The sequence below is a fragment of the Pezoporus wallicus genome, unplaced genomic scaffold (assembly GCF_028554395.1).
Source record: "Pezoporus wallicus isolate ANWC-B61680 ecotype Strahan unplaced genomic scaffold, APGP_CSIRO_Pwel_v1 contig_5552, whole genome shotgun sequence".
Classification (NCBI taxonomy): domain Eukaryota; kingdom Metazoa; phylum Chordata; class Aves; order Psittaciformes; family Psittacidae; genus Pezoporus; species Pezoporus wallicus.
Window position 1 is genome coordinate 2,074,152 of NW_026640754.1, and position 15,755 is coordinate 2,089,906.

Consider the following 15,755-nt stretch of genomic DNA (forward strand, 5'->3'; position numbering starts at 1 on the left):
TTAAAAGAGAGCATAATACTCCATAGCAGTGGCACCCCTAGCTTGCACATTAGGGAAAATTAAGTAAATTTTATGATTAAATAGTCAATCACAAGTATATTACAAGTTTTACTTACTGTATGAGCACTGCTAACAACAGTCTTGTTTATATCTTTGTGTTCCTCATTACTAGCCAAGAATTTTCAAGTCTTGGGCAAAATGCTTTGAACTGGTTCTCCAGCTGAGTTACCCAAACACTTCCCACCCCCTTCATTCCTGCCCCCAAGCTACTGAAAAAGACGGAAACTCAGCAGATAGATACCATTTACCAGAGCAGTTACTAGCAAAGCTGGCTAACACCATTAACTAGTCATGTACCATTGGTCCTGGAAGTGGTGCTGTAAACCTCAAGCTACTGTAAGCTTGTAAGAGGCTGTTCTGTAAAACTAATTTGAAGTTGAACCTGTGTTTAGTAGGTACGATGTAGACACCTTAAACAGGTCTGACCAAGGGTAGAGCAAGGCTACATGATTACGTTGTTGAAGCTGAAGCTGAGCACATGACACTTCCAAAAGTGTCCAGTTCCAGCAGCCAGGACAATTTTTTTCCCTACTCTACAGAATCTCTTGCATAGGATCTTTTGCCACATGAACTGGCAACACACTGATATACTCCAATCTAAAAGGGAAGTTATGGCAGAATTAGCAAGCTAAATCGACAGCTGTCACTTCTCTCTTCTCCTGAGGTGGACTTTGCCAAACCTGAAGGTTGTTAATACAAATGCTAATGATTAAAAAGGCAAAGTGTGTTACCAGATACATTGGAACTCACAAATTACTTCAGATTCTTCTTGAGAACTGATTTAAGAATGCACCTAATGACAATTATTGCATTTTTCTCTTTGGCTTTCAAATCTATAGCTAGTTTATCCTCAGCAGATGGCCTCAGCAGTGGACATGCTGTTTTGGGGAAATATGCAATTCCTTTTCAGCAGGTACAATGAGAGATCTAGTTTTCTAAACCTGCAACTTGACTGGTAATCCATGGTTCTGACTATAGCCTTGGAGCTTGTAAGCTGGAATTCACTGCTGGAAAAAGTGTCCCCTTGTAAATGGCAGAGTTGTGCACGGATGTTAAACTGAGAATCCATGCTGCAGTTCAGTCTGTTTTTGAAATATCCGAGTTGCATACTGAGGTCAGCCAAGACACTAAGGAGTCAGTTAACAAAGCTTTTCAGGCCTTTTTCTTACTGAGCAAAAGCCAGAAAGATGAAGGAAACTAACCTAAGTACTAGTGGCAGTTTCTCCTCATTCCCGGGTGAGGGTACTCTCTGCTAAACGCACGCATCCTGACAACAGCGTTAAGGAAGTACACATCAATGTATAGTCTTCAGCTTTTATCCTTTATTACATACACAGCAAAGAAGGCAGCATTAGACACACGCACAGTGTGTTACATCCATTCTGCACACAGCATACGCACGCACACACGCATACACACAGCCTTAAAAAAAGTGTCTATGATAGGAACATATTATAAAGGTGGTGATCTTTATCTCTAAGCCCCTGAGCTTTTCCTTATAGTTAGGTGAAAAGGCAATGAACAAGTCTTTTCTTGCTCTGTAAGTGCTTTGTGCAACAATGTCCATAGAGGTCATAAACAAGTCTTTTGGGAAGAGCAACATGAATGTCTTACTCCCATATTCTCCAGCTCTTACCACCACTTTTGCACCAAATAGCTTCCAGTTATGTTTAGTTGCCACACTTGGCTAATATAGCTCTTGTGATTGAAGTGAGGACTGGTTCTGCAGATCACAATTGAAATGCAATCCCCTCTTTCTCTCAAGAGATGTCATCTCGGTGATACTGTAGGACTAGAGAAATTACCAGAATTCCGTGGGGACTGAAGAGGCACAGATGGAGAACTGGGAGAGAGTTTTCTTGGGCTGCATAGGTCACCATTGTGCAACTTCCACAGCAGTTCTTCATTTTCCATTGACAAGCGCTTGTTCACTTTTGATTCTTTCTCCAGTGACTCCTGTAAAACAGCTTGCTCTGTAGAAAGTTGCCTGCAAGCATAAGATAAGATTCGCACGAGAACATGAAACCCAAGTCGGAGGTTACAGTACTGAACTTAACTGCTAAAGAAATGTTTGAAACTGCATAGACTCCTGGCTGGCTTACAACTACTTTACTTCCTTAGAAGGAGGATTTATAGTTCTCATCCTTGCTGGATTTAAACTGGTAGCTTGCAGAAAGCAGGAGAAAATCCCAGTGAGAAACATCCTTAAAGGCCAGAAAAAGCATCTAAAAAGCAAGACTTGTTCTACTTGAAAGGACAGCAGCTTTTTAAATGGCCATCCTGGAGCCTTCAGGTCTTGTTGCAGGCTTAGCTTTACATAGAGGCTGCATTTCTGAAGTTTCCTTCAAACTGGAAGAGTTTGCCCATCCATTTAAGCAGTAGTTGAAGTTGGATGGATCTTGGACTCATGCATGTCAGATATTCCTATTATTGCTAAATAAAACACACCGGTCTTTTCACTGATCTAAACTGGGGACACATCACTCAACTGACATGGTTAAAAATAAAATCAGGTTTAGCTCACAAGCCTGTAATACTTAAAGAGCCAATCCATGGTAAGATTATATTTTGAGTAGACTTTTCTTCCCCAAAATACTGGTTTGGGGCACTGAAGAACATACCAAGCCTTTAACCCCTTATGATCTGTTCCTGCTTGTTCTCCTACATAGGAATGCACATATGCAGAGATACAAGTGGGGAAGAAAAGGGATGTGTTCTTCTACAGAGGGCCACAAAATCCCAGTCACTAATTAAACAGAATTTTCTCTTGGTCACAGAAACACCTTCTCCTGGTTCACAACAACATCTAAAAGTCCACAGATATTTTTCACCTTGAAAGCTCCATGTGTTTGTCCATCCGAGCTTTTAATTCTTCATTTTCTTGTTGAACCTTCTTTAATTTATCCATTAGGATTGTGTTGTTCTCCAGCTTAGGAAAAAAGGTCACAGTTTAAAACAAAACCCATACCTGCACTCATCAAGACAGATAGTGACTGAGCTATCACAGATGTTCATAATCTGAAGTTTACAGATCTTGTTACAGTAAGTGCAAAAGCCTGGAGTAATGTGAGGCAGACCTGCTATTGTGGCTTCATGTTCTGTAACAGTCAAACAGATCCTGCATGCCTGATCCTTTCATAACACTGGCATTCTGCCCCTTGTGCTGATCAGATGTCAGCAAAGGAGGGCTGGATGAGGGATCTACCAGTTAACCATCACGTTCCAGACACCTCTGCCAGGAATAGGCAGCAGTTTTAGAAGCTGCTGCAGGTAGAACACTGTTGAGAACCCATGTGCTAATCTGACAAATTCAACAGCTACCCTGTGGAAACAGCTCTCCTGGCTGCTCTCCCGATTCCACTTCACTGCTGCAAGATGTTGTCTAAAGGAACAAACAGTGATTAAATGGTCGGATGGTCCAAAGGCTTTTATACTGTGACCAGAGTCTGTCAAAGATGATGAAGGTTTATTAGTGATTTACTGGGAACTGTAGACAAGGGCAACTTAACGATGCTGTGCAATACCAAACAACTGACATGAATGTATTCCTTCTTATCCAAAAGTCTTTCTGTACTTCCCCATTAAAATCCTGTTTAAGCAAGCATTACAGCAGCATTTAACTGCCCTGCCCAGGGTAAGGACCCTGTTCTGCCACAAACTAGAGCATGCCAAATAATTACATGTTCTGCCCCCAAAGTTAATTTTCATGTGGAATTATGCACAGACCAGGAGCAAATCCACACAGCCAAACTTAAAGATAACAGCTAAAATGATTGTCCTAATCTAACCAACTCTAGATTAAAACATTCCATTTCGTATTTGACCTCTTCTTGTTTAATGAGTATCATTTCCATGTTAATGTTTTCCTGACAGTGCAATCTATCCATACCACTCAAGCAAACATAGGAGGTAAGGATTTTTTTTCCCTAGGGAATGAAGGAGAAGGAAAGGACATGTGGAAGAGGCTCTCAGATAACCCTGGACTAACCTAGCAATAGTTTATCCAAACCAGTAGTTGCCTTAAGAGGTTAGAAGGTCATTTACAGCATCTGGTGATTCTTTCCCCCTCTTTACCCTACAGCCTGATACAGTTGTAATTGTACAACATGCAATGTAAGCATGTCCCATCATTGTTTCATGTTTCCTTTTAAACAAAGGAATTAATCTTCGTGCATAAGCCTGACCAGCCCAAGTTCATTATCAGAACACAACACAGACGTGGTCCCCCAAGGAAAACTCACCAGTTTCTCCATCTTCATTAGCTTTATATCCTGCTGGTGGAGTTTCTCATTCTTGATCTCCAGCACTGCTTTCAGGCTCTCCAGCTCCTGTTCCAGGTACATAATCTGTGGGTTTTTCTGAAAGATTTACACAGAGTTTGCTTAGTTCCCTGGATTTCAGAACAATCTAAGTGTGTCTCTGCTATTTAGAAAGGGCAAGAAAATAAATACTGTAACAACAGTTACTTGTTCTAAGCAAAATCAAGTCAAACAGTTTAGAATAAAGAAGATCTGGTATCACTTTCCCCTCTGATTTTGTGTGTCCTTTGGTGTAGATGGATGGCTGCAGTTCTCCTTATGTGCTGTTCAGAAAACGCTTCACACACAAACATGGAAACCCTTGTGAGTCAAAGCCAGGCACTAAAGCTGTCACAGCAAAACTTGTTTTTCAGGAGTGCCCCAAGGCTCCCTTTAAGGCTAGGAGTTCCAAAATATATTTCATATTACTCATAACCCATCCCAAGAAGTAATTACGAGTAAACATTTGAAGAGCTTCCAGATACGGGAATGGTTCAAAAAGCGCCAGAAATTGAGAGCTGTGGACTTAACTGCAGCTGATTTTCCCTGGTTTGAGTCCAAAGGTAGCTGGGTTCATAAGCAGAAATTGAAAATTCTTGGGTTTACACTCTTCTTAAAGCCCAGCAATGCAACTGCACGTAAATATCTTGCTCTGCTGTACATCCATGTACTGCACAATACAGGAAGCTAGGGCTTTCTTTTCTATTTTTTATTGCTGTTTTTTGGGAGGAGGAGGGGGACACAGCAGGGTCAGATCTGGTTTCCTCACAGATTCTTTTCCAGAGTAAGGACCCATTCAAACACTGCAGAGTAAACAACATTCTCTACATTGCAAAGGCAAAGTCACAAGCAAAAATTAGGAAATAAAGAGAACTGCAGCAAGTGTCAATCCATTTCCACATAGTGGAATAAAGAGAAGTCAAGCAGTGATCAAGTGTGTTGTGTAACTGAGTTTATCTTTAAAAACAAACAGAACTTGTTTCAGCATATTTGGGTAAGAATATTGGTGTACTGCATTGAGTAACAGGTTCATTGCTGTGCCAGAAACCCAACACTGGGAGGGCAGTGCCTGCAGTTCTGTGGGGCACAGTCCCTCAAGCACAGAGCCAGCAGCTCTCACTGGTAAACAAGGCCTCATAACCTACACATTTCATTCCCCTGCCTGTTTTTGAGGACTAGCATTAGCGATTCTCGTTTAAGTCCTACTTCCGAAGCACAGCGCAGGTGAGGAGGGCAGGGTGTGCTGTGCTGCGCTGCCTTGGAGGAGGAAACAGACAACTTGAAGTTTGTTCCTCCCTTTTGTGGCTTTACATGGAATCTAGAAGCTAGCAAAAAAAAAAAATGATCGCGAGAAGTTTAAATGCAACTTACAGTATGTTCAAAACTCATTTTTTTCTTCCCTTCTCTGCCCCAGTGGTCTTAAGATGGTCTTTTTAAAGTTAAACTTGAGCCACCACATTAGCTACTCATAGAAGAACACAGAGCCTGATAAAGAGACTGAAAGGCATATGTAAGATTTTGGCAAAGAAGCCGGGCATATCCAGTGACACTAAATAAGTCTGGAGAGCTGGAAATAACACCTCTGCCTTCAGAGGACTAATGGGAATTCAGTAGTGCAGGATTTGTGTTTAGTACAGAAGAACATACTGGGTCAAATCTCTATTTTTCCACAGAGAAGCATCAAGCTTGCGATATGTCTCAATGTACATTTGCAGCTGTGTAAAGGCACTTGACTATTACTCCTTTAATTAAACACCCGAGCATGCGTAGGGAGTACAGTTCAAACTCCCAAACACAGTGTACAACAGGGTCTCTTTGGTATCATCTTGCCTAACTATAGCTACATACTGTGGTTGCAGATTCCTACAGCAGCAGCTCTATCCTGCTGCTAAAATCAGTGGTTAGAGAGGAAAAATACAAATTCCAGAGCAAACTAGGGCAACTGCTACTAGAAGCACTTTAAGTGAGTTTTTCTGTATGGAATTTTTCTTGGTGGGATATGCAATAGTCCTGGTATTCCAGTTATTTCCAGGTAACTAGAAAGAGAAGCACATTTGTGTCAAACTCCCAGTGCACGAGAAACCTCTCTCAGAGCACACTGCTGACCCAAGAGCGTCACAGAACACAGCAGCCTTGGGAGGAAAAGGGGGACGAAATGAAAGTTTACCAGAAGAATAAATCAGAAGTGAACCAATGTTTGAATAAATGCATTAAAGACTTAAGTACAGGAGGAGAGTTTTGTCACAGTGATATAAGCCCACACGGGTCATAGCGCTGTTAGAACATTTATCAACTGGCCAGAATACAGCTCTGGTTCTTTGTGCATATAGGTCTTCAATTTAACTTGGGCTATAACTTATACCACTGACCAACAGCTTCACAGATTTGTAATGGTAAAGTTCATACCCAACATTGTAGTGCTTGAGAAAAACTTTTGGCTTGCAAGCCATCTACATAAAATGAAGTATGGGTGCCCCATCAATCCTGATTGCAAAACCTGTCATATGTATTAAATAAACCCGGGCTGGCAAGATCTGCTCATCTGCATTACTTTTGAAGATCAAGACTTACAAGATTGGCTTTTTCTTTGGCTATTTGTTTTTGCTCTTCTAATTTCAACTTCTCACTCAGAGAGTCATTTTCACATTTTAATTCATCGATTTTTTTCTGCAATGAAAAGACAGGGTACAGTTAGGGCAAAAATTCAGTGCACATCTCCAAACTGCGTCTTCATTTTCAGACTGTTGCAATGACCCCAACCCTTAACAAACCTCTAGCGATTCCTGCTTCTCCGTAAAGGAATCTTCAAGCGACTTCCTTTCAGATTCATGAGCACTCTTGAGCTCTGCAACAAATTCATTTTTTCAGATTTTTAATACCATGTAAGACATGAAGATTCTTGTTGAAAAGCCAGCCAATACACATAAGCACAGATGCAGTCAGTGACAGCGCAGGAAGAACATCTATCATCCACTCATCCAAAGCATGCACAAAGTATCAGATTTATTGCTGCTTCCCATTTGTCGATTGCCCCTTGCATATCTATTTCATTAGCTGACTGTGTCAGTTTCGAAAGCATTCAGCTGCATGCACTGAGCAGGAGCCACATCTAACAAAAGCTGAGTTTCTGAAGGGAAACACAGCGAAAGCTGAAACTATCTTCTTGCAAGCTTCTAGAAACACATTTCCTTTCCCATTTTGGAGGTGCCATACAGAGGAGTTTGCTCTTTGACTGCAATGGAAGCATCATCAGTTTTGATAATGCAGAAGTATCACTGGAAACTTGCTTATCAGGTGAGTTGGAGGGAGGATGGAAAGCATCAATTAGATGCAATACCATTTAACACTGAGCACACCCACCAAACCCTCCCTGATAAACCACCTTTGTCCCTGTAGACTGTAAATAGTGTGTAGTATTTCTCAATATTCCCAAGTCAGTCTGGAAAGCACACAATACTACTTATCCTCCATTTCAGTTCCGAGGTGCTCCTTATAGAACTTCGGGGGTGGGAGCAATTACTTATTAACATGAGATCTTGAGAGCAGACTGCGATTCAGACACTTTTTACTGACAGAAAAGGTCATCGCCACACTTAAACCATTTTCCAAGTTCCATTCATCTACAGGTCACAATTATTTCTGTATGTAAAATAAGACTTGCTGATTTCCAAATGAAGGAATTCAGCCAAGGTTTTTAAAGACAGCTGACTGCCAAGAATAACGAAGTGGACATACAGATGGAAAAGCCTGAATATTTCTGCTTGTGACTAGCAGTACTACAGCATTTATATTTGAACACAAAATACTTGCCTGAAAAAGAGGATTCATACTCCTTTTTCAGCTCCTCTACTTTTTCTGAGTGGCTCCTTTCAAGTTCCAGCTTAAAGTTTTCATGTGTGATATTTAAATTGTCCACCTGCATGCAACATGACAACATGATTATTTCCCCTTACATGTGTCAACCCTCATTTAAAGTATTGTTCCTTAAGACTTTATGCAGTACATAGACTACATTTTAAATGGCCTAGGAAGCACTTAACAGATGATCACAGAAGAAGCTAAGCCACATACAACACTCAGTAGATGAGAACAATACCTTACACTTAACCACTACCAACAGGTTGATGTATGTATCTGTCACGCACATGGAGTTGTTGCAAAGCAAGGTCCAGGCCAGGTGCGTTTCTGTAAATCTTAAAACTCAAGCTGCTTCAAATACCCAGTGGAGGTCTGTAAGCCACTGAAGCTTGCAGGACACAAGGAATCTCTACCATGTTTAAACACAAACTGAAGATCTGGACAGCTTAGTGCAGTAATGAGTGCATAACTGCAACAAAGTGGAGTTTCAATTTAGATAAAAATAACTCCATTATTGGCAAGCCCAGCATTCCATGAAGGCTCCTGTGTAGCAAAGCCAATTGCTAGAGAACACTTCTACTTCGAAGGTTACAAACCTGCTCTTGGAGTTGCGCTTTGTACTTCTCAGCTTCTTCAATGCATATGCTTTGGAGTTTCTCACATTCTGCAGTGTAAAACTGTTTCAGCCTCTCCTCCAGCTCAGCCAAATCATTGTGATGTTGCTCATTTAACTTCTGCAAAAACCCTTCATAAGCAACCTGCAGTTCATTCCTGTCTCTCTCCAATTTCTCACAAGCTGCAGAAGTGGTTACTAGAGATGTCAAAACAGAAAAAAGTAATTGGGTCAAATTCAATGCTCATTTCACCATTTTCGTTACAAGTATTAAGGATACAAACTGCACAGCAACATGGTTATACATAAACGAACATAATTTATCCATGAAATGAGTGCCTCCTCCAAGGACACACGGAAAGATCTCTGCAAAAATACTGAATTCAGTGTTTCTTATGCTGAGAATTAATTGAATCTAGTTAAGCCAGAAACTTACACAGAAAGCACAAGTGTGATGGTTTGTCATGACAAAGAGGAATGAATGTCTCACGAGACACTGGAGTGCTGCAATGAAAAAATTAATTGGATTTGCTACTTCACCTAATTTGATCCCATTTCTGAAGCGTATTTATCAGAGTACTTCACTTTTTGATATATAAACCACTTAGCTAGATTTGAAAGTCTTAATGTCCTGAAGACCATCCACTCAACATGTTACTCTCAGACATGTGGCACAGAAGCAATTCTAGCCTGACTTGGGCTGCCCAATACAGAACTGCCAATCTAAAACGTGCTAACATGCGTGTGCCCAAGATATTTAAATACGTGAGATACAGAACAGTTTCAGGCAGAAAGTGCAAGAGCATCAAGAGAAAGAGGAAGAATCGCCATGTAGTTCTCTTTACATTTATATTAACCCAGGCCAGTTAAGACGACTGCCTTGGTTTGTCTCCCCAGATCTCCAGCTGATTACAAGACAAAACAGAAGTTAGTAACTTGGAACTTTTGAGTTTGAAATTTAGCATTCCTGATTCCAGACAGACAGGCCCAAATAGGAAGAGTCCTTCTCCTACGGTTAATATGACTGGAGCAAGTGCCTCATGCAGTTCCAGCTGCACCCAAAGCCTGGAAGCAAGGTGGAACAGGACCTCCAACACAAGCATAGGGTCACTGAGCTTATGCAAAACTGCTTACATACAAACTGGAGTACTTGGGTTGAAAATAAATTACTCAGATGAGTGTCTACTTAAGAGAAAAATCAACTAAAACGCTAACTTGACCTTCAGTCAAATAGGGGACAAGTCACATGTACATGTACTTTACAGCAGCCTGGCACGCTGCCTGAACAGTCCAAATATAAACTCTGTGTGAAAGCATGGGAAGATTCAAGGATTTTTGTACAGGCAGTACAGCAAGTTCTCATCACAGCTGTGTCTTAGCCTTAACATGTAAATCAGTGTCTTCAAGGACCGATTCTCGAAGCAGTACGGGGCTAGGCTCTAGGGAAAGCAGCCTGCCCCTGCAGAGTGCCTTAAGTTACACACGTGTGGGATTGCTTCTTTGCTACAGCTCATTAAGTGCAAGTAACTCGATGAATGATACTGGCGCTCTCTTTTAAGGAAACTCTACAGACGTCTCGGCCCTCCTGCCATCACCTGGAACCTGCAGTTGACCTACAGAGTGTAAGAGCGTGAGCTGGACTGCATGGGAATCAATCTGTGTGTCTACCCGAATTAGTTTTAACAGCAGGCTTAGCTCTGCACTAGGTCTGTGTGAGAGAGCTGCTGATCAGGACCGATTTAAGCCAAGCTGCTCATCCCATGACTGGCAACAATGCAACTAAGGGCTCAAATGTACCACAACATTCTGTGCAAGCCAAGCAGATTACAGTTTCCTATATTTCCTATACCACCACCAAGGAAGGGTTTTATTGCCATTTTTACTCCTTCCACAAATCTCTAAAAAAAATTAGCATTCATACTTCTATCACATTGCATTGGCTTAAAGTTATTGAACATACTACTCTACATTGTCAGGTTTTGGGGAAGAGGAAACGTTATAGGTAGGGGACATTATTTTACACTGCAAGGAGCCAGGCAGCGAGCCAAACAGGTATTACACAGCCAACCACATGCAGAATGCATCTGACCCTCTCTAGCTCAGTAAGAGGAGTATGTACAGCTGAGAAGCAGGCAACTCCTACGACTCATCTGCAGTAACCCGTAAGGTAGCAAAATGCTTCAAATGATCCACTTTAAAACCAACAAAGGAAGAAGCAAGCATCCAATTCTTTATTTGTAAAGCCAGGGCCATTCCTTTGCCTCCATTTAGCCAAAAGAATGTGCTATCACCCTATCTTCAAACAGCAGCACACACAACTTCAGATGATGCAAAACACTTCATGAAAAAGCAAACAGCAAACCACACCTTTGTCAAAGAAAACAGACACATCAGCTCTCCTTGGGCCAGCCTGCAGTTCCCATTTAGGAGAACACTAATGTTACAAAGGCAAACAAAAACTTCAGACTGGCACTGGCAGTCAAACGCTGTGTTATCTGGAGGGCAATGCCTGGTCTCCATAGAGCTGCTGGCTCCAAAGCTTCCTTGCACATCCCAAGACCTGACCTGACTCCCTGCCATCCACACAAGGAGCAGAACCTACACACAACCAGTGAGCCCCTGGTGTTGTGGTAGTGTGAGAAACTGCACGTGTGAAGCTTCAGCAAAAGCACCCACTGAGGAACTGTCAATTTGAAATCATGAGAAGTCCTGTAAACCAACGTTTGCCCTGTACTTGAGATTCAGGTTCAATCTGAAATCATGAGAAATCCTGTAAACCAACGTTTGCCCTGTACTTGAGATTCAGGTGTCTGCAGCAAATGCTTTGCACAGCTCCATGATTTTCCAGACTGAATCATGTATTTTATGACTGTACATTGCCTTAAGAGAGGGACAAGCCATGAAAAAAACAATTCCTTAGTTTGGCAATTCATCCACTGTAAGGAGATGCTGCAAAACTCCTGACTAACCAACCTTGATGGCTACTCAAGAGTTTTCTCATTAAACTGGTGCTTGATCTTGAACAAAAATCTGTAACTGGAACATGTGCTTTTCCAGCAGAACACAGAAAATCTCTATTTCAACTTCTCATTCACTTCAGAAACACCTGAAGGGCACACTTCAGAGCTTTTGTACACAACTACTGTGCTTCCTTTCCTTTAATAAAGTGCTTCTCTCTGCAATTCCACACCTGCATTATGCCATGCATCAGAACAGACCACAGAACTTGAGCAAAAAAACCCCAAGAGACTTGAGAGAGAAATCAAGCCATAAAGATGAAGAGATGTGCCATCATTTATACGTTAAGTTGTTCAATCTCATCTGTAACCCTAAGCAGTTTTAAGCTTTAAAGATGGAGCACATGGAATGGAGTACTTAGCAGCCAGAAGCAAGATTTACTTTGTTACTCAAATAGCAAAGCCATTAATATTTGTCCCCGCTTGGTTGCCCCAGCCTCTCCTCCCAATCAGACAACACTGTCTCTCCCTATGTTATTACAACAGGGAGCAATATTAATTTGTAATTTTAAGCTTCCTAACACCTGCTTATTATAAATGAAGAGCCTGCATCTTTGGGACTGAACCACGGCCTCTGGCAATCAGAGGAAGTTTCTGAGATTTGGCAATAACGTATCTTCAGATCAGAAATGCTGGTTTTGATGTGCAAAATTAACATTCATCTGTAGTAGCTGACGGTGGCCACCTGCATCTTGGGCATTTCATTGCAAAGCTCTGCATGTGCCAAGCCATAAAACCAAACACCTGCGAAAGAGAAGCGTGGAGAACCAGGCACATGGCAACTCCCTGCAGTTGTGCAAATGGCAGCAGATCCAAACTGCATTAACAGCAGCACCAGCTCAAGGAGAGGACTGCAAGAGCTACCTTGGTACTCCCAAGAAACCCATTTCATATTTTCACTAGAAGCAGCCAAGAGACAAGACCTCACAACTGTGCAGTATCTCCTTCTCACAACATTTAGGGGTTTTTCTTATTTTAACTATAAAACATTCATCATCTAATTCAGTCCTTATGGCTAAACTGCTTACATAAAAACATTTTTCAACTTGAATTCCATAAAGGTCATCATAACCATAGCTTTAAGAGGATAGACCATAATAGATTTTTTTTTTCTTGAATCCTGAATTAAATTGTTTTGAAACAATAGCTATCTTCATAAAATAGTCTAGGTCACTCGCTGCTCTGGTTATGATTTATTAAATGCCATTAGACTGTCTGAGATTTTGAAATAGAGGTCACTAGAACAGTAAACTAGCAGCATTTTAATAGAAGTGGGGGATGTGAAAAGCGGTAATTACCAGAAAACATCGAGTATTTAGCACAGTGTTACTTTACTGCTCTTCGTTATTTCACACTGTAAGATCTATTGTGTATGTTCCACTGATCACTAAGTCTACTACAGGCACAAAGGCTCATTTACTTCTCCATATTTTTTTCTTTGGTTAGCTAGCAATTAATTGATGTTTCTGGCAGATTCTCAATATTGGAAATTCTTCTACCAAAAGAGGCTTTCAAGTTTATGACCAAGTTTCTCTTGGTGTTACTTCTATAATATAACATGCTCCAGGATGTTAAGCTGCATTTCATGGCTTTGTTCTTGGTCAAGTTGAAAAGAGGCAGGTAGACCAGAAAAGCATGCTGTAAGCTACAGTGAAGGGGGTATGGTTGAATGATTGTGTGAAACATTCACATACCCGCCGGGAAGTAAGCTCCTATCCTCTAATGCTGCAAACACTACAGTGCCAAGGAGGCAGGCAAGTGTATGACTTGCGGCAAGTTAGTCCCTGCCTCAAATGATTGACAGAAATGCCTACCTACTATTAGGTGTTTTTAGGGATTGCCAAAACCTGAAAACCAAATCACACTCAATCTGTCCATAAAACACAACAGTCTTCTTTAACCCCATCTCCAAAACATTCTAAAGGTCATTTAGTAATGAAAAAAGTCATGAAGATATTTTGAAGAAAATATTGCTTACGAATGGCAACAGCAAACGGAGGGGAGGGAAAGGGGTCATGCATTTGGCTGGCTGCACTGGGTACACATAAACCTCTCCAGCCCAGTGGAAAAGGCTCACAAGTGGCAATTTTCAGCGGGCCAAGGCAGGCACATGCTGAGCCAGCTTTACACCTGTAGTTCCATAGCAGCACTGAGCTGGATCACATCCAGCGCAGTTGCAAAGAGGGTCCCAAACAATGTGGAGCACAATTAGTTTAGAGGAGTCATTCTGTACCTCCCCAGAAACACGCAGCTCTTGCAATTTCTACTTACGCAATTAAACAAGTAACCAGAAATGATTTACACACTAGCCTGCATCTTAATTACAAAGGTGACAAACAGGACACCTGTACCTACTCCAGGCTCTCAGGTGTTCACATTCAAACTCCAAAGTACAGTCTCTGTGGCTGGAGACGTTAAGGAAACCCAAATTCAGAACCTGCCTGCTAATGAGTTTGAACTCCTTTGGAAAAGCCTATCCCCAAACCATTACTGTTGCTAATCCTCACACGTTTCCAGCTGCCGGGAGCAGAAAGCAGGGCTTGGTAACCATCCACCCCACACTCTGCACAGCCACATGGTCACTGCAAAAGGCGGATTCTGGGATTGCAATGCCTATTTAAATCATTATACAAATAGGTATTTTGGTAGAAAGGGTCACTCAGAATAACCAGGCAAAACAGACAACCTGACAGCAAACCGCTTTGGTTTTGCAAGGTAAATCAAGGAGCTTTGGAAACTGAGGAGTCCAGACCATGCTGGGTGCAAGCTGCGGGGCGACTGCATGATCCTCTTACTCAGCAACACACAGGACACACTCTACACCTGGTTCCTCTTTCTAGACTGCCTGTTCCCAAGCTGCAAACCAGCAGACACTGACAACACAGCAGCCAAGGCTCCATGAAACATGTGTGAGTGTCCACACAGCCAAAGTAAGATTTTAAATGTACACTCTGAGCCAATCTATGCCTAGATAATACTGCAAATCAAGATTTACAGAACTTCCATCAAATTACCCCATGAAAACCTTACATTCAGCTATATCCATTTAACAGTGGCAAGAAAAAGCTGATTAGCAGGTGTGTATTTAAACATTATTTTTAGCTAAAGCTATCTTTACAAAATGCTTTTCTCACACCTTGTCAACGAATGGCATCTGGCTGGATTTGTTTTGTTTTTTAATTTGAAAAACCCCAAAACATATTTTTAAAGGTAGACAGAACTGAAGACCTGTGTAGTCTTTTCTGATTAAATCCCCTTTACAAGCTGAGGGGAGAAGTACAGACAAGCTAGGCATGTGACGTGGTTAAGACAAAGGAGCTGCATGAAGATAAATGCTTTGCTGAAACCACGGTCTGGAAAGCTCACAAAGGAAGTGAGCCCAAGGCTGCCATTCCAATGCTCTTGCGGAGCTTACCCAGTAAGATGCGCTCCGTGAGGGGAACAGCTGATGACCTCGTCCAGCAGCAGAACAGCCAGCATCCCTGGCTGACAGCTCTGTGCACTCAGGCATCACACATCCATCAAGCTCTGTTGCATTAGATGGGGGTTGTTTTCTAGTTATCTAGCTACTGAACGGCATATTCTTGTGTCAGGAGTCCCGCATAAAAGCTCTGCAGGCTGTTAATCAAAGCTAGAAGGTAACAAGTTTGAAGGAAGCTCATTTAAGAGTGAGGCACCCTTAGAAAGAACTAAGCTTTCAAAACAAACAAAAACCCCAAACCCTATCTGGTCTGCCCATCTATGCTGAATTTTCCCTTTCCTGGTGAATACTAAACATAGTACCTAGACTGATAAAGGAAAAATCATACTGAAGATGCACATGAAAGGATAAAGAGCTTCTTGCTATATAGCAACCCTTGTGAAGTCATTTTCATTAGAAGGTAAATAAATGGGTTTACCCAGAAAGTC

At 41.6% G+C, this 15,755-nt stretch overlaps 1 protein-coding gene across 7 annotated transcripts in view; it reads right to left on the reverse strand.

The window, feature by feature from the left end:
- Window positions 1-1,360: 1,360 nt before the first annotated feature.
- MTUS1 (microtubule associated scaffold protein 1) overlaps window positions 1,361-15,755 on the reverse strand; it is an 87,687-nt gene continuing 73,292 nt past the window's right edge. For 6 of the 7 annotated variants that reach the window (XM_057420258.1, XM_057420257.1, XM_057420255.1 and 3 more), the window contains 7 exons: window positions 8,813-9,027; window positions 8,169-8,274; window positions 7,130-7,203; window positions 6,930-7,025; window positions 4,302-4,418; window positions 2,892-2,989; window positions 1,361-2,047 (listed from right to left, as the gene is read on the reverse strand). In XM_057420258.1, the coding sequence (XP_057276241.1) occupies window positions 1,831-2,047; window positions 2,892-2,989; window positions 4,302-4,418; window positions 6,930-7,025; window positions 7,130-7,203; window positions 8,169-8,274; window positions 8,813-9,027 (923 nt within the window). In that variant the 3' untranslated portion in view covers window positions 1,361-1,830. The remainder of the gene's footprint in view (window positions 2,048-2,891; window positions 2,990-4,301; window positions 4,419-6,929; window positions 7,026-7,129; window positions 7,204-8,168; window positions 8,275-8,812; window positions 9,028-15,755) is intronic. The other variant, XM_057420259.1, reaches the window with a different exon arrangement.